We start from the raw sequence: 25,423 nt of genomic DNA, 5'->3' as shown, positions 1-25,423 counted from the left end.
GAATCTAAGTGTGTTTTCCATGGAGCTTCCTGAAGTTGGGTTAGTTACCAGTTGGGCTTTCAAAGGAGGGGCCAGTATGGATTAATACATAGAAAGCAGAGTGAATGGCTTCTACAGAGGCATGGAGATGGGGATAAATAAGTTGCATCTGGAGTGTGGAAAACAAGTTAACTTGTTCAGTTATCCAGTGGTATAGTGTCAGGTAGCTGCTATAGTTGAGTGATCTGATTGATGAGTGACCTTATGCAAATCATGTTTGAAGATTATGTTATTAATGGCCAGAATGGGTTGAGGCCTGGGCTTTTTTCCCCCCTCAAAACACAGAACTTAACTAAAATTTTAGTAGTTATATGTATACTATACCTATTTGTATATGTGTGGTCTGTATAGTTCTATGCAGTTTTATTACACATGTGCTTTTGTGGAACTGCCAGTAAACTCAAGATACTAAACTTTATCCCACCACAGAGTTCCCTCAGGCTACCCCTTGATAGCCATACTTAACCCCTCTCTGCATATCCCTATCCCCTGACAACCACTTATCTGTTCTCCATCGTTTTTGTTATTTCAAGAATGTTATATACAGGGACACCTGGGTGGCTTAGTTGGTAGGGCGGCTGCCTTCGGCTCAGGTCATGGTCCCAGCGTCCTGGGATCGAGACCCACATCGAGCTCCTTGCTTGGATGGCAGGGAGCCTGCTTCTCCCTCTGCCTCTGCCTGCCACTCTGTCTGCCTGTGCTTGCTCTCACTTCTCTCTTTATGACAAATAAATAAAAAGAATGTTATATACAAATGGAGTTGTGAAAAAGTGTAACTTTTTGAGATTGGCTTTTTTTACTCAGCATAATGCCCATGAGGTTCTTTGAAGTAATTGTGCGTATTAGTAGTTTGTTCATTTTTCTTGCTGATAGTATTTCTCTGTATGGATGGTTCTGTTCTGCCAATACTGCATTGTCTTGTTTACTCTATATCATAAGTCTTTTTTAAAAAACTCATCAATCAGCATTTATTCTTTGAGAACCCAATATGTGTTTTTTTAAAAATTAATTTATTTATTTTCAGAAAAACAGTATTCATTATTTTTTCACCACACTCAGTGCTCCATGTAATCCGTGCCCTCTGTAATACCCACCACCTGGTACCCCAACCTCCCACCCCCCCCACACTGCCCTCTGTAATACCCACCACCTGGTACCCCAACCTCCCACCCACCCCGACACTTCAAACCCCTCAGATTGTTTTTCAGAGTCCATAGTCTCTCATGATTCACCTCCCCTTCCAATTTACCCCAACTCCCTTCTCCTCTCTAACACCCCTTGTCCTCCATAATATTTGTTATGCTCCACAAATAAGTGAAACCATATGATAATTGACTCTCTCTGCTTGATTTATTTCACTCAGCATAATCTCTTCCAATATGTGTTTTTTTATTGAGGTATAATCGTCATGGAGTATCCTCTTAGTTTCAGGTGTACATTATAGTGATTTGGTATTGATCCTTTTGAAGCAACGATGAGTCCCGTTACCTATTGCCATGTAAAATTATTACAGTTTCATTGACTATATTCTCTATGCCGTACTTTATATCCCCATGACTTATTTATTTTATAACTGAAAATTTGAACTTATAATAATATGTCTTGAAATTAGATATTATGAGTCCTTCAGCTTTCTTCTTCATAATTGTGTTGGCTATTCTAGGGCCTTCCCTTTTCATATGAACTTTAGAATGAGCTTGTCTGTGTACAAAATATCTTGCTGGTGTTTTGATAGGAGTTCATTAAACCTATATTTAGTCATTTTGGGGAGTATTGACATCTTTAGTGTGTTGAGTTTTCTAATCCACGAACATAATAAGTTTCTCCCAATTTTTAGATCTTCTTTGCTTTTTTTCATCAGTATTTTACATTTTTTAGCATACATATCCTCTTAATATTTTGTTGGATTTATACTTATAGTATTTCCTTTTGAGGGAGCAGTTATAAATGATGCTGTGTTTTAAAACCTTGGTTTCCACTTATTTGTGTTTGCATTTAGAAATGAAGTTGATTTTCATGTTGATCTTGTATCTTGCAACGTTGCAAAACTGTCTTACAAGTTCTGGGAACTTTTCTTGTGCATTCCTTGGGATTTTCTGTATAGACAATGACACCATCTAAAATAAGGACAGTTTTATTTTTCTTTTCCAATGCGAATGCCTCTTCTTTCTTTTTCTTGCCTTGTAACGAAGGCTAGGGTTTCTAGTACTGTGTTGCTTATGAGTGATGAGAATGGACATCCTTACCTTTTTCTCAGTCTTAGAAGGAAGGTATTCAGTCCTTCACCATTAAGTATGTTGTTTGCTATAACTTTCCTGTAGGTATTCTTCATGAAGTTGAAGATCCCCTCATTTCCTAGTTTTCCTAGTTTTTATTATGAATGGTGTCGAATTTTTTTTTTAAATATTTTTCTGTCAGTTGATATGATCATGCGATATTTTTCCTTTAGCTTATTGATATGTATTGCATTGTTTTTTTTTAATATATTATACCAACCTTACATACTTGGAATACATGTTACTTAGTTGTGGTGTACTAACTATTTTGGATTCAATTTGCTAATATTTTCGTAAGGATTTTGCAACTAAATTCGTGAGATATACTGGTCTGTAGTTTTCTTAATTCTTGTGATGTCTTTGTCTGGTTTTGGTATTGGTAACAATTGGTCTCATAAAATGAGTTGGGATGTGTTCCCGCTTCTTCCATTCCTGGACAACGTGTAAAATGGCAGTTAATTCTTCTGTCAGTGTTTGGTAAAATTCTCCAGAGAAACCATCTGCACCTGGGGAGTTTTTCAAGAACTTTTAAATTACAAATTTGATTTCTTTAATAGTGTTTTTATTATTCAGGTTACCTATTTTATCTTGAGTGAGTTTCGATAAGTTGTTTTTAGAAAATTGGCCCATTTTTTTTCTAAATTGTGGAATTATGAGCTAAAGTTTTTTGTTGTTTGTTAATTTTTTATTTTAAAGTAATCTTTACACCCAGTGTGGGGCTCAGACTTAAAACTCTGGTCAAGAGTTTTATGCTCTACCACCTAAGCCAGCCAGGCACCCTGAGCTAAAGTTTAAAGTTGTTTGTAGTATTCTGTTATCTTTTTTAAGAAATTGAAGTAGAAGTTGTATAACATAACCTACCATTTTAAAAGTGTACATTTTAGTGGTTTATAGTATATTCATGGTATTTTGCAACCGCTAATTCCAGAGTGTTTTCATCAGCCCAGAAAGACATTCCTTTCCCATTAAACAGTAACTTCCCATTATCTTCTTTCCTAGCCCCTGGCAACTAGTAATACATTTTCTAAATGGATTTGCCTGATGGGACATTTCATATAAATGGAGCCATACAGTTTGTGATTGGTTTATTCCACACAGAATAATGTTTTCGTATTTATCCATGTTGTTGTGTATATCAGTACTCAATCTTTGGCTCAGTCTTTGGTTCTTGGTCCTATCACTCTGACCTCTACTTCCATTATCTCATCTTCTTCTCTGAAGTTCCTGCCTTTCTCTTATAAAAGAAAGACCCTTATAATTATCTTGGGCCCTCCCAGATTATCCAGGGTAATCTTCTCATCCTTAATTTGACTTAATAACGGGTACAGAGTCTTTTTGCAGTATAAGGTAACGTTAACAAGTTTCAAGGAGTAGGACATGGGTACTTTGTGGGAGGCCATTATTTTACCTACTGCATGGACTTTAGATTTTTTATATTATCCACTGCTTGAGGCTCTGTTCTTTTTTTTTTTCCAGTCCATTTTCTCTTTCTTGTTTATTTTTTATTTTATTTTCGGGGGGGGGTTGTCAAATTTTATATCAAGATAATGTTTAACAATATACACTTTTTTAAGTATAGGAAGAGATAATTCTAGCTGCTTGGAGAAACAAAGGAGTAAGTTGGAATTTACTGACAGCTTTAATTAATTTATTATGTTATGTTAGTCACCATACGGTACTTAATCAGTTTTTGATGTAGTGTTCCATGATTCATTTTTTATGTATAACATCCAGTGCTTATTGTAATATGTGCCCATTTCAATACCCATCACATGCTCACCCATCTCCTCACACCCTCCCATCTAAAACCCTCAGTTTGTTTCCCAGAGTCCACAGTCTCTCATGGTTTGTCCCCGCCTCTGATTTCCCCTCCTTCATTTTTCCCTTCCTCCTTCTAATGTCTTCCATGCTATTCCTTATGTTTCCCATATAAGTGAGTGAAACCATAGATGAGTAAACTGTTGATCTTGTCCTCAGGACTGAATTTATCCTCCTTTATCTCCACTGTTGAACCTATATACATCACTATTTTTATTTTGGAAGTTGCATATTTCAGTTGTATACATAATTTCCATTTGGTAGTTTTTTTTTAAAAAAAAAAGCTTCTGTTTCTTTGCTGAAATATTCTATTTTTTTTATTTAAGAGAATTCTTAATTGTCTATTGAAGTATTTTTATGAAGATAGCTTTAAGATTCTTGTCAAGTAATTCCAAATTGTGGTTCATTTTGGTGTTGACATCAGTATGATTCTGTTTCTTACTCATGTGTGTTTTTCTTGGTGCGTGATTTTTAAAAAATTTTATTCTGGACATCTAAGATATTAATATGAAGAGAGTCTTTATCCTGCTTAAGTCTTCTATTTTTGTAGGCAATAACTCTATTCAGGGTTAGTGTTAGGTTCTGGCCTGCTTTTGGGAGCTGTGTATTTCCTGTGATAATTTAGTTTTCAGAGCTCTTGCAGTGTTATTCTCTTTATTTTTCTGGCATCATAGGAGCTCCTGCTTGATCTTTACAGAGGTGTTGCCTGGGCTGACTGGTGGTTTGGGTCCCCATCTCTGCTACTGCTAAGGGCAGGTTGGCTGGACATTGCCCCAGGTGTGGCAGATCTGGCCCACTGCTGTCTGGGGATGGGGTGGAGACCCTGCTGATGCCGATGTTGTAGTGAATTGGGGTCCCCTGCTATCCTGGATAGGGGCTGGGGAGTCCTGGGGAGGGTCTCTCTCACCTTTGGTCTCTGCTAAGCTAGGTCTCTGCTAATACTTTTACAGCCCTTTGTCCAGAAAGCAAGATTTTCTCTTTTGTCTATCTGTGTTGGTGGTTCTGGTTTCAGACTCTTCATGGATTTGTGGGAGATAAGAGGAAAACCCAGTGAACTCACAGTGGTGCTTTTCCTCACATCGAAAGGCCCTTAACTCATCTACTTTCTTTCCACCTGTTAGGGTCATTGTATGATTGTCTGTTAAGTTATTTCTAGGGTATTCAGTTGTATTGAGAAGAGAGGAACAGGGAAGTGCGAGCCTGTGCCGTCATACTCTAGAATTGGAACTGTAGCCATTTTGGTTCTTCCTCCCTGCTGGTGTTTATTAGGAATTCTATGAAATGGTCAAGGCTTTGGCTTTTATTGACCGACACCTTACTTTTTAGAGTGTTATCTGTTGTTGAGTGTAGGAACAAGGTAAGAATTCTTCTCTTGTTTATTTTAGTATTTATTTTTCTTTTTAGAGAGAGAGAGAGAGAGAGAGAGAGCATGTGCATGAGCTGAGGATGAGGGGGAGAGGGAGAGGGAGAGAGAAAGTCTTAAGGGGAGCCCAGTGTGGGGCTCAGTCTCCCAACCCTGAGATTAGGACCTGAGCTGAAATCAAGAGTTGGATGCTTAACCGACTGAGCCACCCAGATGCCCTGAATTATTTTCTTATTTAAATTGTGTGAGAATTAGAAATGTCATGTTCTTATCTATTCATCTATTTATTTACTCATTTATGTATTTATCTTTAGGGAGTGGAGCAACTGCTGTGGTCCAAGCAGCATATTGTGCCCCTAAGAAGGAGAAAGTGGCAATCAAACGGATAAACCTTGAGAAATGTCAAACTAGCATGGATGAACTCCTGGTATGCACATCTCATATTTTTTATTGAGAAATATACTCCTATTTGTATTCATGTTGGAGTGGGAAATAACTTGAAAATTTTAATTACTTTTCTAAAAAAAAGGTATTGTGATTGGCTCAGTAAATAATTCTTATTGTAAAATATAGAAAAATCCAGGTAAATAGGAAAAATTAGTTGTAATCCTCCCATTCTGAGGTTTACACTTGCTATATAGTCTTTCAGAATATAAATACAAATATATTTCATACATTACATATTTTTGTATTTTTATGATAATGTAATAATTTACTTGTTCTTTTCATAGAGAAATTTATCAAATTCTGTCTATAAATATGAATTAAAATGCCTTTCAGTATGTGTGTAATATTCTGTTGCATAGGCAGATCACATTTTATTTAACCTATTTCTTGTATCGGACAATTACCTTTTTCCTCTCTTTTGTTGTTTTAAATAATGCTTCTTTACTTTTCTCTTTCCTTAAACTAGTTTCATGCAATTGTGATACCTGGTCGATGGAATATGCTTTAAAATGCTTTGGCCTCCTAGGAACATGGTACCAATCTGCATTATGACCATTGATGCAAGATGGGAAGTAGAAGGTGGTGTTGCCTTCTCCAAAAGCTATGGAAAAAGAGAAGAAAGGGAGTCTTGGGGATTAATAGCTGTAAGAGATGTTCTGTGGCATTAAAAGCTAGACACACAGGGATTTTGTATGAGCCGCGGAACCCAGAATTGTTTGAAATATGTAGTAAGTGCCCAGTAAAGGATATGAAGTAGATTTTCAAATCATTTAACTTTGTAAATCCTGTTTTTTTGGCTTAAAATGGAAATAATAACATCTGCTTCATGTACTTCATGAGGTTTTAATTTCTTTTTAAAAAGATTTTATTAATTAATTAATTTACTTACTTAGTGGGGAAGGGGCAGAGGAAGAGAAAATTTCAAGCAGACTTCACACTGAGTATGGAGCCCGATGCAGGGCTTGATCTCACAACCCTGAGATCATCACCTGAGCCAAAATCAAGAGTTGGATGCTTAACTGAGTGAGCCACCCAGGTGCCCTCTTCATGAGGTTTTTCTTTGAGGATGAAATGATCTAGTACTTGAAAAGTATAAGCTGCCATACAAATAGGAACTAATGTTATTAAGTATTTCTCTAAGGTCACATACAGCTAGTGATAGAGAGGCAGGAATTAGCACTGAGATGTTCTGACATTCCAGAAGTCACTGTGTTCCCAGGTTGGAATTAATTTCTGGTGGAGCCTATACTGAGTATTAGGGAATATTGGAATAAAAGGAAAAGAGATAATAGAATTATACATTGAGTTTTTAGGAGATTAAACAAAAGCATGTTGGGGCACCTGGGTGGCTCAGTGGTTTGAAGCCTCTGCCTTTGGCTTGGGTCATGGTCCCAGGATCCTGGGATCGAGCCCCGCATCGGGCTCTCTGCTCCGTGGGAAGTCTGCTTCCTTCTCTTTGTCTGTCTGCCTCTCTGCCTACTTGTGTTCTCTGTCAAATAAATAAAATCTTTAAAAACAAAAACAAAAAAAACCCAAAAGCATGTCTTCAGGAGTTGGTAATGTGTGAGTAGAAGCTAAAGAAAAAACTTGCTATAGTGATCCTGAGCCGCTTTTGTGAGAGAATATACACTTGAAAGGACATGCCCATGGAAATCGTAGGTAGTGATCTTGCATTTAGAGATGCCTACAATCCCTTGGAGCATCATTTGGATATTTCAACTGCAGTCATCATAAAAGGAGGCTGTAAATTGTAAACTAATTATTTTGAGGGAAAATCAGAATTTTTAGCCAATATATATTAACTGGAATTTGAGAAGCCCGGTATGAATTTGTATCATTTGCCAGTTATTTTACATAACCCTTAAGGATAGCATAAAGGTGAATGAAAGTCTCATTTATTACCTCATGACTAAAGAAATGGAAGTTCAAAGTTTAAATAACTTGACTGTGCTCACATGATAGTAACAGCAAACATCTTTTTAGTGATAGGCCCTTAAGTGTACTTTACCCTCATAAGTGCCTCCATGCTCCATTTTAGATGAAGGAAGTAAATCATACAGTAAGTGACAGTCTGGATTAAAAATCAGGTCTTTCTGAGTAAAGTCTGTTGTTAACTACTTCATCTAATAGTAACTGATTATAATCTTGGTCCAAAAGTCAAAAGAGCATCTGTCAGATATTTGACATCTTGAAAATAATATTTGTGTTATTACACTAGGCCTTACTTGTAGAGGAGTGCAAATTTGGTATAGCATAGTAAAAGAAAAAAATAAATTAGACCTTCATCATTTTGTCTGCATAGTCCAGTAAGCTTTATATTACAAATATAGTATTTATATATTTGGCAAATAAGTAAAGGGACGTGACTTTTAGTAAAACATCTAACAAATTTATTTATTTGAGAGAGAGAGGGAGCATGAGTGGTGGGGAGGGGCTGAGGGAGAGGTAAAAGCAAACTGTGCTGAGCACAGTGCCCCATGCAGGGCTCGATCCAAGGACCCTGGGATCATGACCTGAAGGCAGACACTTAAGGGACTGAGCCCCCCAGGCACCCCTTAGTAAAAACAAATTTAAAACAATTGGCCTTTTTGGAGGGCAAACAAGTGAGATCCCACTAAAGTCTGAAGAAACATTGGGAATATAAAGAAGGCTGGTTTATTTGTGGTGTTTGTAGTGTCAGGGACCTGACATGTGAGTGAGAAGGGCTCAGTTTCCAAGAGATAAGAAGCCCTTTAGTTTTAGATCAGCGTACCAAACTTGTGGTGTTGTGATTTTAAGTTTGTTTTCAAAATGGTCTCTGCTATAATGTAGAAAGGGTGCTGATGCGAACTATGATTTAGGTGTGTATCCTGTGTGGCAGTTACTGGTGAGGAGGTGTAGTATATTGCTCCTTTCTCTTGTCAAAATGTTTTCTTACCTGACAACCTTTGCTAAGTGTGATGGGAAAATCAGCTATAAAATCTTACTACACTTACCTTTTCCAGAGCTGTTACTCACGGGCACACTAGGCAGTGTTTTGAGCTTTTTCTCTTCTCTGGTAGTTGCTAGTACTAGATTCATTGGCCAGAGAGCTGAAGGGAACACAAGAGGCATAAAATGTCTCTCATTCTACTGGGAGGCTCACAATCCAGTTGAATGAAGAGTTAACACTCTTGTCTCCTGTACAGGACCAAGTGGGACAGATGCGTAGGAGAGGTGTCAACCACTGTGAAGTAAGAGGAGGAGGTGTGCTCCTAGTTACAAAGATGGAGGCCTCTGTAGAGATTTTTATGTTCTGGCCCACCAGGGCTGGGGACACTTTGAACAGACAGAGATAGAAACCTTACCAGGCAGAGGTTTAGAATTAGAAAAGAATTAGTTATATATATATTCATAAATACTAATATATAACTGAAACAATATTTTCATAAAACAATTCTTAATTATATTCTGTAGAACGCAGTCTGATTTTCTATTTCTTTTTTGTTTCTAACTTTATCTACTTAGTTTGTGTCGTGGCTTGTGTGAGTTGCAACCCATGGTTTGAGGTACATAGGGCCACACAAAGAGGTATTAAGACTCTAAACTCAGGCAGTGACAGTGATAAGGGAAAGAAAAACACATTCCCTAGACATTTTATAGGTGGAAGAATTGTTAGTTTTATTTATTTATTATTTTTGTTTTTTTTAGTAGGCAGCAAAGCAGGGTTTATTGAGCAATAGCAAAGTGATAGCACAAAGCTCCCAAGGAGGGAGGGGACCTGAGAGGCGTGCCTGAATTGTTAGTTTTAGAATGAACATTCCATGAGGGCAGGGACTTTATTGTGTTCAGTCAATAGGAATGAATGAGTAAATTAACATTGCTTGGGGACTGACTGAATGGTGTGAAGTGGAGGTAAACTGTTTGTGTTGGGGTAATTAGAAAACCAGGAGTAAATGTTAGAAATCAAGATGAGTGACTTCCAGGAAAGAATGAAAAGTCATCATTAAGCAATGCTTGAGAAAGCTTCAGGTGGAGAACAGAGAAATCCATAGGAAAGCTCTGGCAGCAGAAGGTAACAGGACTTTAAAGCAAGTCGTTTCAGTGAGACAGATGGAATTCACTTCAGTATGGGAGGGAGCTACTGGGAAACTTGAGTCAGAGTGAATATAGCACTTACATACTTATTTTTACTTTGGAAAGGAAAGGGAAAAGGATAACTCCAATGGGAGTTAAGATAAAGGAACCCCTCTCCTCCCCTACCTTTAAAGGAATAGAAGAAAGAAAAATATTTAAGGCCCTTTCAAGAGTTCAGATTTGATGGTTCTCTAATAGTCTCCTAGAGGACACTTGGTGGTTCCCTCTCTCAGGGTAGAGCTGAAAATGAAAGTCCTTAGCTTCACTTTTAAGACATTGGACCATTTGACCCCAATTCTATGTGCATGAATTGTCACCCTCTGTCTCCCCTACCCTATCCAGTTGGTCCCCAAGTCCTGTGGTTTGTACCTCTTCAGTATATCTCATGACTCCTTCCTTTCTTCTCATTCATATTGCCATGTACTTTTTTTTTTTTTTTTTTTTTTTTTGCCATGTACTTTTAATTTATTTTAATTTATTTTTTAAAAGATTTTTATTTACTTATTTGACCGAAAGAGCACAAACAGCGGGAGCACCAGGCAGGAAGCCCAATGCAGGGCTTCTTCCCAGGACCCTGGAATCATGACCTGAGCTAAAGGCAGATGCTTAACCAACTGAGCCACCCAACCATCCTCCAATGTATTTTTTAAAAGCTATTTTGAGGTAGTTTAAACTTCTGGAAGAGTTGCAGAAGAAGTAACAGAAAGTTCCCAGATGCTGTTCACCATCTTCTCCTAATAGTAATGTGATCACAGTGTGATGATTATCCAGACTGAGTGACTAGTTATCATTTTTTTTAGGCCACCGTCGTCCCTTACCCAGGTCATAGCAATAGCGTTCGACAGTGTCTTTGGCTCTGGTCTTGTTTTCTCTCATTTATTTTCTATATTGCAGTCATAGTGATTTTTATGAAACAGTATATATAATTAAGCCTTTGATGCCTTCCCTTTGCTGTTAGGATGAAGCCTAAATTCTTGAACACAGTTACATGGTCCTTTACGATATGGTCCCATGTGATTAAACAGTCAAACCTGTAAAGTCTAGTTACCTTTCCTGTGTCAGTGTAGTAAAACTTCTTATAGGAGGTTTTATTATCATTCCTGTTTTCTGATAATTTGCCTCTCCAGTGAAGTCATGTAGTATCTGGTACTTCTCCTATCCAACTGTTTATCACTGTGTGTTGTTAAATTAATATTTGCCCACAGACTGTGGGTTTCTTGAGGGCTCACCATTGTAGTCAATCACCTAGCACTGTGCCTGGCACCTAGTAGTAAACGCTTGGTAGATAATTTGTTGAAAGCATGAACCACTTACCCTAGACAGGTCTACTCATTGCATCCTAAAATATGTCTTGTATAGTTCATCTTTCTTTCTTTTTTTTTTGTATTTGTGTGTGCCTTTCAGTGCTGTAATTCCCCTATATCCTGTAGAACCAAACCTCCCCTGAGAGGACTTCTTGCCTACCTTCACTCTTCTTTCCAATGAATTCTTGTAATATTTACTATCTTTATGACTCACTGGGAATATATGTTGCCATATGTTTCTCTCATATGTCTTCTCTTATTTCTTTTAATCTTTTGTAACTATGTCAACAGGGAGGTGCTTACTTTAGTTTTACTTAGTTTTTAGTTCAGAAGACTGTGCTGGTGACTTTGGAGGTTGCAGAAATGTATATGACAAAGACCTTGCTATAAAGGAATTTACATTCAGTTAGAGATGAGACAAGAAAAACTAATGTTCATGGAGCACTGCTTTTGAATCCAGTTTTGGGCAACTTCTACACAATTTATTTTTACTATACAAATATCAAGGTCATAGGGCAAGTACAGTACTTAAATAAGTAAAAAGTTTTATAAAGCACTATAGGATTTAATTCATCCAGTAAATATTTATTGCAGGTGTACTGTGTGCCAGGCAGGGTGATAAGTGCCAGGAATACAGAGGCTCAGCTTTCACTGAGCTTAAAGTTTTGTGAAGGATACAGAAAAATAAGCAATTACAATATAATATGATAAGTTCTGCAGTATTTAGGGACTCCACCTTTTTTCATGGATTTTTAAAATTCAAGTACAATTAACATACAGTGTTACATTAGTTTCAGGTGTGCAGTGTAATGATTCAACAATTCTGTGCATTACTAGTGCTCATCACGATAAATCTTCTCTTAATCCCCTTTATCTCTTTCACCCCCCCCCCACATCCCCTCTGGCAACCACCAATTTGTTGTGTGTATTTAAGAGTCTGGCTTTTGTCTTTTTATTTTGTTTGTTTTGTATTTTAAATTCCACATATGAGTGAAACCATATGGTATATTTGTCTTCCTCTGACTTACCTCACTTAATGTTATACCCTGTAGATCCATCCATGTTGTTGAAAATGGCAAGACATTATTCTTTTTTTGGCTGAGTAACAGTCCTCTGTGTGTGTGTGCGCGGATGCATGGAATATGCACCAGCTTGCATTTAGGGATCCACTTTTAAGTACTTGCTTTCTGGAGTTCTCAGTCTACCAGGGAGGGATAGATAAATAAGTACCCAAGGTACTGGCCAGTGCATATGTGCCATGATGTAAAGAGATACACAGGGAGTTTGGAAGATAAGAGATACCTAACTCAACTTGGGGAGCTGATGGAATTGATATTTTGGCTAGATTAGAAGGAAGAATTAGCATTTTTAGCCAGGGTAAAATAATGAAGGAGGTGTATTTGAGGTAGAGGGAGCAATGCCATTAAATATCCATGGTTAGAAGAAGCATGGTCCCCTGAAGTTTACTGTGGCTGGATCGTAGAGGTATATTGGGGTTGGGTCAGTGAGATAGGAGGATGGAGATGAGAGAGGTAAGCAGGGCCCAGATCACTCAGGGCTCTATAAGTCCCTTTATCACACCCAAGCTAATCTAAATTCATAACCTGAGGTAGAGTAAGCTTAGAGGGAGCTCACATTTCTACTTTGGACTTGGTTTCTGACCTTGCCGTTTCAGGATATTTCTTATTAGACTGAGAATTGTTAATTATTTCACAAAAATGGGAAGAAATAGTATTTTTAAAATAAAACCCACAAACCAAAAGCACCCTCTACCTGAATAGACATTTTTCTAAGGAAGACAGCCAGATGGCCAATAGACACATGAAAAGATGCTCAACATCACTTATCACCAGGGAAATGCAAGTCAAAACCAAAATGAGGTATCAACTCAAACCTGTCAGAATGGCTAAAATCAAAAAGACAAGAAATAACAAGTGTTGGTGAGGATGTGGAGAAAAGGGAACCTTCTTGCACTAGTGGTGGGAATATAAATTGGTACAACCACTGTAGAAAATAGTATGGAGGCACCCCCAAAAATTAACAATAGAACTACCATATGATCCAGTAATTAATTCTGCTTGTGGGTATTTACCCAAAGAAAATGAAAACACTAGTTGGAAAAGATATTTGCACCCCTTTGTTTATTGCCATAGACAAGATATGGTGGCAACCCAAGTGTCCATCTATAGATGAATACATTAAAAAAGAGGTGATTTTACACACACACAGATACACACAGTGGAATACTACTCAGCTATACAATGAATGGCATCTTGCCATTTGTGACATGGATAGGCCTAGAGAGTATTATGCTAGGTGAAGTAAGACAGAGAAAGACAAATACCATATGATTTCTCTTACATGTGGAATCCAAGAAACAAAACAAGTGAACAAAGGAAAAACAGACTCTTAAATGCAGAGAACAATCTCACTGCCATCGGCTGCAGAGATGGGTGAGACAGATAAAGGGGGTTAAGAGATACAAACTTAGAAGTATAAAATAAGTAAGTCACAAAGATGACTTACTTTGTGGGGAATATAGTCAGTATAATAATGTATGGTGATAGATGTGACTACACTTGTGAGCAGTGAGTAATATATAGAATTGTCAAATCATTATGCTGTATTCCTAAGACTAATAGAACATTGTATGTCAATTGTACTTCAGTACTTGAGTAATAAAAGTAAAGTAATGGGGTGCCTGGGTGGCTTGGTCGTTAAGCATCTCCTTCGGCTCAGGTTATGATCTCAGGGTTGTGAGATTGACCTCCGAGTCTGGCTCCCCACTCAGCGTGGAGTCTGCTGGAGATTTTGTCTTCCTCTCCCTCTGCCCCTCTGCCTGCTCATGTGTATGCATGCCCTTTCTCTCTCTCTCAAATAAATAAAATTTAAAAAGAAAATAAACACTTTAAGATACGATAAAACAAAAACAAAACCACTCTCTATTTATTAGTAATTATCCTCTGTGGCTGTAAAACCAGATTTCCCAAGAGAGTTTTTCAAGGGCACCTTAAAGAAAAAAACGTGTCCTAGTGGAGGCCTCTATGGTGCTGTGTAAGGCTGTGATAAAGCAGGCATGTTTCTAGTTAAAGAGGTTATTGAGTGGAATGATCTGTCAGAAAGGACTGAGGGAAATTGAGGAGTTTTTTGGTTTAACTGTAGATCTTGCAAAGGTTGTTATATAGTCTTGGGCTTTTCAAATCTGAATTCACTAACTTGTAGTGTTGTTTAGGCTTGCATCTAATATATTACCATGTTTTCTCTTATTTGTAGAAAGAAATTCAAGCCATGAGTCAGTGCCATCATCCTAATATTGTGTCTTACTACACGTCTTTTGTGGTAAAAGATGAACTGTGGCTAGTCATGAAGCTGCTAAGTGGAGGTGAGTAGAGTCCAATGAAATGCTAACTTCCGTTGGTTGGAAGGTTACTAAAAATATTCTTTATCCTGGTTTGGTGTTGATGGATATTTGCTTTTGAGGACATACTGAAAATATAGTATCTGCTAAAGATGCCGGTATATGAGCTGAGACAGGTTTCACACACTGCATTTGGTTGCAAGCTCTTAATCTGTGGTGATTCCCTCCAGCTTCCTCTGTTCCATGACAGAAATTTGTTGAAGGTACTAGTCTGAAGGGTCTGAGAATAACTGTCTTGTAGAATGACCCACATTTTGGATTTATCTGCTTATATCTTTCTGGTGAATTTAACTTGATTTGTATTCCCCTTTTTATGCAAATTGAAAATTGGACCAAAAGGTTGATTAGATTTAAGTTAAAAATTTTTTTAGCAATATTTTGTGGGTAATGCTGTGTATTCATAGTGCATCACACCAGGAAGTATTTGCTCTCTTGTTATATCTTTAATGGTAGTGTTACTTTTGATTGCTTAAGGTTTTGACAGCCAGACCTCAGCATGGAAAGGTTAACTTTTTTTCCCTTTGCAGCAGGTAATCTGTGAGATGATACTTGGGCACTTGTGAGTATCCAGTTTCCCACCTAAGTCAGTCAGTCTTTCTTTCTCTTTCTTTATTTCTCTTTCTCTTTCTTCATTTCATTTCATTCCATTTCATTTCATTTCTTTATTTGAGAGAGAAAACACAGGCAGAGGGGAGGGGCAGAGGGAAAGGGAGAAGCAGACTCCCTGTTGAGCAGGGAGCTAGACACAAGGCTCCAATCCCACATGACCTGAACAGAAGGCAGATGCTTAACGGACAGAGCCACCCAGGTGGCCCTCCCCCACTCCCCCACCTAAGTGTTTCATTTAATAATTCTAGCGTCCATTCACAATCCTTACTTGAGTCAGTTATTCTGTCAGGGTTTGCAGAATGGAGACTTATTGCATCTTTTCTTTTACACGTATAAACTAGCATTCTTCTGTGTAAAGGAACTTTACCTTATTAACTGGGGCTCTTTGATTAATCTGTATTGTAGTTCCTACTAAAAATGGAAGATACATTTTTTTTTTAAAGATTTTATTTATTTATTTGACAGACAGAGATCACAAGTAGGCAGAGAGGCAGGCAGAGAGAGAGGAGGAAGCAGGCTCCCTGCCGAGCAGAGAGCCTGATGTGGGGCTCGATCCCAGGACCCTGGGATCATGACCTGAGCCGAAGGCAGAGGCTTTAACCCACTGAGCCACCCAGGCACCCCGGAAGATACATTTTTGATCTTTTTACTTAAGTACCAATTTTCAGAGTAAAAAGTTGGTTTAGTATTCACCTCCAGTGGTAGCAAATGAGAGGGTTTTTTTTTTTTCCCTTGTTGGGTAAGGCTTTCATTTTTTTAAAATGTCATTACATAGACACAAAGAATTTTACATATTTAGTGACTTCCAGTCAGTTTTACTCTATTTTTTTGATGCCCAGATTGTCTGAAACTTTGTCAGTGCGTCTCCATTTAAGCTTACTCTTATGCCCTTTTGACGTGAATCCTTTAGTTTTTGGTTCAAGATTTCTTAGGGTCACATTTATATTGCTTTTCCCAGACCCAGAATCAGCCAGTACTCTAAGGGGTTCTGATCTTTGTTAGAAGAAAGTTATTTAGAGAGCATAACTGGGATGTCGGGGATTTTGGGGATATTCATTGCTACTACGATGTCATCACTTCAAGTTGTAATAACTTGGAAATATAGTGTATTAAAAATAATGATTTGGAATTAGTGTTTCCAGTTCAAGTTTAACATTATAGACTTTTAAAACTTCTTAAAATGGTACTTGAATCTCTTTTCTCTTACACAGAAAATTTTGATCCCCAATATTAACATAGTTAATTATGGTGCTTTATCCTGCAGTATGTATACAGTTATTTCTGCTCAAGCCTTTAGAATAAAATGTAAGTATTGCTGATTGCCAACAGCGGACCATTGTCATGTATAGATTGAACATTTTGTTATGGTTAACTGAAGGCCCAAGTCATATAGTAAATTAGACATTTTGCCAAGGCATGGATTTGGATCATGAAGCAAGATTGGGAGGACTTGTGAGTGATGGAGCTACCAACCTTTCCATCACTATGCTTCTTGATTTTTGTTTCCATATGTATTTTGTATGGGAGCATGATTTTCCATTTTAGAATTGATAATACTATATTTCATTGAACACCTTATCTCCCCAGAGAGGCTGTAAAAGAGCTCAGGCTCTAGAATTAAATTCCACTTTCCTACTTAGCAGGTTTATGTCATTGGGCAAACTTTTTAAACTCTTTGAACCTGTTAACTTTGCTGTCAAATGGGGATACCTTTCTGTATTTTAGGGTGTTGGGGTGTAGTAAATGAGGTGACGTATGTCAGGCATCTTTCATTGTGCTGACATGTAGATGCACAGGAAATTTAGCCATTAGTAATAATCCCGTGTTATTTGATGCTTTTCAGTGTAGCCAGAATCACCTTTTTGTTTCAATCCCATTAGTGACACACTGGAGAAACTGGATGGCTTTGTTAAAGGCCCTGTTCATATGATGGTTGGAATCCTTGCTAACACCAACCACCTTTCAAGATGGTGGTCAAGCATGGTTCTTTCAGTATGGACAGATATGGGAATATTAGGTAATACTGTATCTTTCATTATTGATCACCTATAGCATAATTTGCTTTATTTGTAATTTACAAAAAATGTATAATACAAAGTTTTTACTGTTTTGCTAAAAAGTCCTTTGATGAATAGGAATACATTGTCTTACTTTATTCCTTCATCCATTCCGGTATGCAAACCCATCCTTTCTGCTACTCCTAAGCAGAATGAATATATATTTTTTAAAGAATCTCTGTTTTTCTGTCAGGGAATATATATCCTGATCTTAGAAGGGGCAGGACATGTAGCTGGGTGGGATGCCTTTTAAATGTACCTCTCTGTCTTTCCCGGTCTTAGGTTTCCTGGGACAGTGCCCAATTTTTCCAGCCCTGGGACTCAGCAGATTTCCTGGAGGATAATTTTCAAACATGTTCCAGCCATTAACTCTCTTTTTAATTACTTCAGTTTCTATGAGTCAATATAATCTTATATCTAAACCTTTTAAGATATTAAAGAATTGACATCTTAGAAAAATGAAGTCTTGCTTTTCTAGTTATAAAGTGAATAAACATTTAAATTGAACAGATACGTTAAACACTTTTTAGAAAACAAAAGCTACAACTAAGCAGAACTTTAAAATGCTTTTAAAATACAGAGAAACTGGGGCGCCTGGGTGGCTCAGTGGGTTAAGCCGCTGCCTTTGGCTCAGGTCATGATCTCAGGGTCCTGGGATCGAGTCTCGCATCGGGCTCTCTGCTCAGCGGGGAGCCTGCTTCCTCCTCTCTCTCTCTGCCTGCCTCTCTGCCTACTTGTGATCTCTCTCTGTCAAATAAATAAAATCTTTAAAAAAAATAAAATACAGAGAAACTGCAAAGATTTAGAGCTCAGTTAACATTCCATTCATCAAATACTTACTGATCACCAATATATTGGTGAATCATACCCTTAGTTCCTTGCTCTTATGGGCCTCATAGATAGTAAGGAAAAGTTACAATTTAATAATTAACTATGTAGAGGACCAGGAAGAAGTTTCAGGTGCCATGGGAAACAGGTACCAGGAGAATGTAACCCAACTGAGGGAGAATGGATGCAGAGGGGTTAATGAGGACTTCCCTCAGGAGGTGATGTTCAGCTGAGACCTAGAGAATAGGTCATAATTAGCCAGGTGAAGTGGGAGGTGGAGGTGGTATCAAGGGAGAGATGGGGGAAGTGATCCACATAGAGGGAACACTGTGCGGAGAAGGTTCTGGAGGCAGAATGGAGGAGTATGGTGTTAACTGATGGGGACCTGCACCTGGAGCCAAAAGATTGAGAGGAGAAGACTATTGATAAGCAGAGGCTCCCTTTGAGTAATTAAATAATATAAATAACCAGAGTTGATGGAAGTATGTTTAGGCGACCTTCTTTCACATCAACTTTTTTAGCCAAAATATTTAAAACAAAAGCATACTTTTCATTTAGCAACATTGCATTGATATAAAGTTTAATAAGCTAATAAAATCATAAACTGAATTGCAGCTATCACTGAATTGCACCTACCAAGCAGTCGGACATCATGGTTAAAGTAAGTTTAGATTCAGTGTGTCAATATTATAGTCCTTTAAAAAAATATATATATTTATTTATTTGACACAGAGAGAGAGAGAGAGAGATCACAACTAGGCAGAGAGGCAGGTTGGGGGGTGGGGAGTGGGAAGCAGGCCCTGCACTGAGCAGAGAGCCCGACTCAGGGCTCAATCCCAGGACCCCGAGATCATGACCTGAGCCAAGACAGAGGCTTAACCCACAGAGCCACCCAGGCGCCCCTATTATAGTCTTCTTATTGCTTCCATGTAACTGTGATACTCCTCTGTGAATTAAACTCTGATATTGAATATTGGAATTTATTAGCCTAAGAAGTTAATCTTCAGAAATTAGAAGCAGTTCTGATCTAAGTAAATATTTCTGCAATTTATTAGCACCAAACTGCAAGTTTCAGAAATCAAAGTAATTATGAAAGCTAATGAAAGGAGAAGAGAGAGAATTATCTGTAGGACTTAGAGGTATGAATTGTGACCCTGAAGAAACCCAATTTAAAATCACTATCTTAGTGAATTGATTTTGTTCTTCAGGGATGCTCTCAACTTTGTTGTCTTCCATGGGATCTTATGTAATCTAATCAGGACCCAGGTAAAATACCTGGTATTAATAATAGTCACCAACTTTGGTTGTTCAAGCAACAGTGTAGGGGCATGTCTGTTTGAAATGGAATACTGAGCCCAAGCAAATTTTGTCACCTTTGAAACCTTCCATGGCTCAGGAAGACAAGATCAAAGCCCAGTGGCTAAATACTGGTTAAAGCTTCTTGGCAGAAATTCTAGTAACCAAAATGAGCTAATTTTGGATTCAAAGAGTGTTTTTTTATAAAAGTAACCTGAGGAAACGAACATGAGCTGTAATTATGGCACTTAAGTGTCTAAACCAGCTGTTTTGCCACTTTTTCAATATTATTTTAATATTTAATAATGATTTTCTGGGCAGTTAAAAGTTTCGCATTGCTTATTAAATGTTCTATGCCATGGGCTAGGAAAGCAGACATGAGATGGACTTTTTGGAATAGGTATCTACATTTTTACTTTTTGCTTTGTTACCTGATTTGTACCCATTGCTTCTTATTTTCTATTCTGCTTTTACTCTGAGAAATGCTTAGATTTCAGTGGACACTGTTCGTCAGGTAGTCAAGTTTGTTAAAATACATCTTTTGGGCCCACCTTCTATCTCTTGTATAGCAGTCTGCAAGATCTGGAAATCTGCATTTTTAACCAGTTTACCAACTAACCTCTTCATGTGTTAAAGTTCGAGAAGGGATTATCCCTGTGGAGTATTTTTTCCAGATTGTGCCCAAGGACGTAAGATTGTGTGTGGGGTTATAGCTTTCCCTCATTATTCCTACTTTTCCTGAGCTGTTAATTGAATCATCCAGTGGTAATCTGCCGTCTTTTTTTGCTTAACATATTTTACCTTCACATTTCTTAGTTGATATGAAGAGATCTATATAATTTTGATATTAGAGGAAGGAGGATTGTAATGTAAGCACAGTCATCATGTTAGATGCTGCAAGATGCTGAAGAAATCATACAGGAAAAAATGAACACCTTCCGGGACCAATATTTGTCAGTTAAAGATCAGGGTCTTTGTGGCATAAAAATCTTTACACCTATAAGGGAAGACTGAAATGGAAAAGAGACTGTATAAGAAGAGGGGACTTCTTGGGGCACCTGGGTGGCTCAGTCAGTTAAGTGTATGCCTTTGGCGAAGGCCATGATCCCAGAGTCCTGGGATTGAGCCCTGCCTGCATCAGGCTCCCTGCTCAGTTGGCACCCTGCTTTTCCCTCTCTACCACTTGTGCTGTCTTGCATACATACTCTCTTTTCTCTCAAATGAATAAAATCTTAAAAAAAGAGAGAGAGGGAACTTCTTATATAGCTTATTCAGAATGTCTGTGCTGGACGTATAGACTGGGAGTGTGCACTGCTTTAATTTCCCTGTTGATCATTAATGATATGAAATCATTAAAATCGTGGAGGATTTTTGGGGCACCTGGGTGGCTCAGTGGGTTAAACCTGTGTCTTTGGCTCAGGTCATGATCTCATGGGTCCTGGGATTGAGCCTGGCATCTGGTTCCCTGCTCAGCAGGGAGCCTGCTTCCCCCTCTCTCTCTACCTACTTGTGATCTCTCTCTCTCTCTGTCAAATAAATAAATAAAATCTTAAAAAAAAAAATCTTGGAGGATTTTAAGAAGGAGTCCCTCCTTCAAAGTCATTAAAAATATAGATCTAATAACTTTCTGTATGCCCTGGGACACCAGGGTGGCTCAGTCCGTTAAGCTGCTGCCTTCGGCTCAGATCATGATTCCAGGGTTCTGGGATTGAGCCCCACATCAGGCTTCTTGCTTAGCGGGGGAGCCTGCTTTTTTCTCTGCCTCTGCCTCCAACACTGCCTGCTTGTGCTCTCTCTCTCTCCCTCTCTGACAAATAAGTAAATAAAATCTTCAAAAAACCCAAAAACTTTATGCCCTAAGTCTCTATTACTCCATGTTTTTGATTCCCCAGATTGGAAGTTCCCAGAAAGTCAGCAGTTATACCATGAGTATCTTGACATATTTTGTGGTACCCAGATCTAGGTCTTGCATATAATATTGCCAAATTTTTGAATAGATTAAGTTGTGTTAATTTTTAATTCCTAGTAGGAATTTCTCCCTTTGCATTCCTTATTTTAGATGTTCTTTACATTACAAACATATAGTTCAGTTGGCATTTATTTATATAAATGTCTTCTTACTAAGCAGTTCCTATGTGGCCCGAGTTTCTCAGAATGAAACATATGACCTTTTGGTATAGTTACTTTGCTTTGGGGACTAATATGTGATTGATTAAACTAAGCAGAACAAAATGTCTCCTTTAGGCCTCTCCCTCTGTGAGTCACAGTCTCATGAATCCCGGCAGTAAAGAGGGGAAAGTGTGTAATAATGTATTTGAAAATGCCACTTGGAATCTGGAGCCTTCCTGGTTCATTGTCTCCAGAGAGTAAACTGTCTCCTGCAGGACGTGGGGATCGGGAGGGGCTTCCAAAGAGAGGGGAGGAATTTGGGCATCTTTCTTCCTGGATAAATGAACTTTCAACAGTTTTCCTGGTTTCAGCCCTATTCTTCAATCCACTTTCACTTCCCCTTAGGTAGACTTTGCTGTCTGTATATGTGCTCTGTAGGAATATGCTGTTTCCTAATTAACATACTCTTCCATAGGCATCTGGGTTTCAGATGGCTCTACTCTTAGTTAGTTAACTTGTTCTGTTTTACTTCCTCCAAAAAATGATTGATGTCTCTCCTTTTTATTTTCTTTGTTTTCTTTTTCATCCTGGATTTATACCTTTTTTTAAATCAAGTTTATCAAATTAGTGGATTTCAGGTGGAAACTAAAGTAAATGTATGTGTTTTGAAGGATTCCATCTAGACCCTTCTTTCCATCTATTTAGAAATACATTTTTTCTTGTAAGTGTGTGAAATAAAAGCCCCCACTAGGGCAAATTTTCAGCATAACCTTGTGGTTTAATTTCAGTCTTGATCATTGAGGTCTTGTGCCAAGAAATGGAAATCCAAACTTTTTTGTGCCATTTGTGTTATATCTACTCTTCGGCATGATTTCTGATATCAGAGATGATTTTGTTTTGCTTCTGTGGTCTTTATGGGCCATTATACTGCCCAAAATCTTAAAAGAGTCTCTAGCAAACTTTTCTGATTATAATAACTAATTATGGTGGTCAGCAGTCTTTGATTTTAATTACTGCGTAGGTGTTTTTTTCTCTGTCTCCCTCCAGTTTTTAGTCAGAGTGTTATTTCAGATCCGGGGAAGAATAGGAATGATAATATATCTGGGCTGTTATTGAAAGAGAACTGCCGTTTTTATCCTTTTCATTTTTTTTCTTGTTGTACCTATTTTATTATTTTTTAACCTGAAGAGTAATTTTAACCCTTAAGTTGGTTTGCATACACATGTGATCTTCACTTGCCAAGTGTTTCTTTTGTAATTTGACTGGCATTGTAATTGTATTTTTATGTATTTATTTGTACAGTGTTGCATAATCTGATCCAATATTGGAAACCTAAATTAGTTTGTGGTATCTTACACTAAAGTGTTACTGATGGGTATGGTTTACCTGGTATTTTTCAGATGTGGTTAAAAATTCTCTTACCTTTTCCAAATTCTTATTTTAATAGTCTAAAGGAAATGCTGGTGTAACACTACTGTTTGGATATTAGGCTGCTTTCTGTTTTAGATTGCAATCAAGAATAAATTAATAATTTTATTAAACTTCCATATTTCCTTGTATTTGCTCTTTTTTCCTTTCCTACACATTTAAGTTTATGAAAAGGCTTACATATGGTTTTATTTCAAAATGTCTCTGAATTATATTGAACGATTCAAAAATTCATAACAAATTTTGTCTTCTGTTTTCAGGTTCTGTTCTAGACATTATTAAGTATATTGTGGCAAAGGGTGAGCACAAAAGTGGAGTCCTAGATGAACCTACCATTGCTACAATACTCAAAGAAGTGCTGGAAGGGTTGGAATACCTGCATAAAAATGGACAGATTCACAGGTACGTAAAAGACAACTCTGCTTTTTTGGGAAAATGCAGTGGTAGTTGTGCTGTATCATTTTGTTGAGACCATTCCCCATTCTTCTGCAGAATTGATCATAATCTCTGAGTTTTATCATGGCTTTTTGTATCACTAGTTTCAGCACATTGTGGTTAGGGTTTTAGTTAAACAGCTAGCAAGTATTTAAAAAGTAAATATTTTAGTCAAACTGGAAAATACAAAAACATCATTTCATGCTATCAAGAGGCAAGCATCACAGTCACTGGTGACATTTTGTAGTATTTCTTCCCAATTTCCTTTATATGGTTAAAAGATATATAAAACAGAACTATGTGTAATTTTGTCTGTTGCTTTTTTTTTTTTTTTTTTTTTAAAGATTTTATTTATTTATTTGACAGAGAGAAATCACAAGTAGACGGAGAGGTAGGCAGAGAGAGAGAGAGGGAAGCAGGCTCCCTGCTGAGCAGAGAGCCCGACGCGGGACTCGATCCTAGGACCCTGAGATCATGACCCGAGCTGAAGGCAGCGGCTTAACCCACTGAGCCATCCAGGCCCCAAGACTTTTTTTTTTTTAAGATTTTATTTATTTATTTGACAGACAGAGATCACAAGTAGGCAGAGAGGCAGGCAGAGAGAGAGAGGAGGAAGCAGGCTCCCCACTGAGCAGAGAGCCCTATGCGGGGCTCGATCCCACTACCCTGGGATCATGACCTGAGCCGAAGGCAGAGGCTTTAACCCACTGAGCCACCCAGGCGCCTCCCCCCCTTTTTTTAATGTGAAAAGATATGTATAATTGCATCGTTCAGGTATTCCTGGCTGCCTCTCTCTATTCATCCCCTACGTAGAGATAATAAGAATCCAAATGATGGAATCTGTGTTACCCAAATCTGTTTAATCCCTGGATTTGGCTTTCCTTCATATCAGGCAGTCTTTTTGTCATTCTTTTTTTTTTTTCCAATTTATTTATTTTCAGAAAAACAGTATTCATTATTTTTTCACCACACCCAGTGCTCCATGCAAGCTGTGCCCTCTATAATACCCACCACCTGGTACCCCAACCTCCCACCCCCCCACCACTTCAAACCCCTCAGATTGTTTTTCAGAGTCCATAGTCTCTCATGGTTCATCTCCTCTTCCAATTTACCCCAAAGCACATACCCTCCCCAATGTCCATAACCCTACCCCCCTTCTCCCAACCCCCCTCCCCCCAGCAACCCACAGTTTGTTTCGTGAGATTAAGAGTCACTTATGGTTTGTCTCCCTCCCTATCCCATCTTGTTTCATGGATTCTTCTCCTACCCACTTAAGCCCCCATGTTGCATCACCACTCCCTCATATCAGGGAGATCATATGATAGTTGTCTTTCTCCGCTTGACTTATTTCGCTAAGCATGATACGCTCTAGTTCCATCCATGTTGTCGCAAATGGCAAGATTTCGTTTCTTTTGATGGCTGCATAGTATTCCATTGTGTATATATACCACATCTTCTTGATCCATTCATCTGTTGATGGACATCTAGGTTCTTTCCATAGTTTGGCTATTGTGGACATTGCTGCTATAAACATTCGGGTGCACGTGCCCCTTTGGATCACTACGTTTGTATCTTTAGGGTAAATTCCCAGTAGTGCAATTGCTGGGTCATAGGGCAGTTCTATTTTCAACGTTTTGAGGAACCTCCATGCTGTTTTCCAGAGGGGTTGCACCAGCTTGCATTCCCACCAACAGTGTAGGAGGGTTCCCCTTTCTCCGCATCCTCGCCAGCATCTGTCATTTCCTGACTCGTTGATTTTAGCCATTCTGACTGGTGTGAGGTGATATCTCATTGTGGTTTTGATTTGTATTTCCCTGATGCCGAGTGATATGGAGCACTTTTTCATGTGTCTGTTGGCCATCTGGATGTCTTCTTTGCAGAAATGTCTGTTCATGTCCTCT

General features: G+C 38.2%; 1 protein-coding gene across 2 annotated transcripts in view; it reads left to right on the top strand.

Moving 5' to 3' along the window:
- Nucleotides 1-25,423, top strand: part of OXSR1 (oxidative stress responsive kinase 1) — a 107,700-nt gene that overhangs the window by 16,106 nt on the left and 66,171 nt on the right. The window contains exons 2-4 of one of the 2 annotated variants that reach the window (XM_044252683.1): nt 5,811-5,923; nt 14,616-14,724; nt 23,348-23,489. In XM_044252683.1, the coding sequence (XP_044108618.1) occupies nt 5,811-5,923; nt 14,616-14,724; nt 23,348-23,489 (364 nt within the window). Of the gene's footprint in view, nt 1-5,810; nt 5,924-14,615; nt 14,725-15,287; nt 15,320-17,249; nt 17,387-23,347; nt 23,490-25,423 lie in introns of those variants that run through there. The other variant, XM_044252684.1, reaches the window with a different exon arrangement.

Source organism: Neovison vison, chromosome 6 (assembly GCF_020171115.1).
Source record: "Neovison vison isolate M4711 chromosome 6, ASM_NN_V1, whole genome shotgun sequence".
Classification (NCBI taxonomy): domain Eukaryota; kingdom Metazoa; phylum Chordata; class Mammalia; order Carnivora; family Mustelidae; genus Neogale; species Neogale vison.
This window is presented reverse-complemented; position numbering and strand designations above follow the sequence as displayed.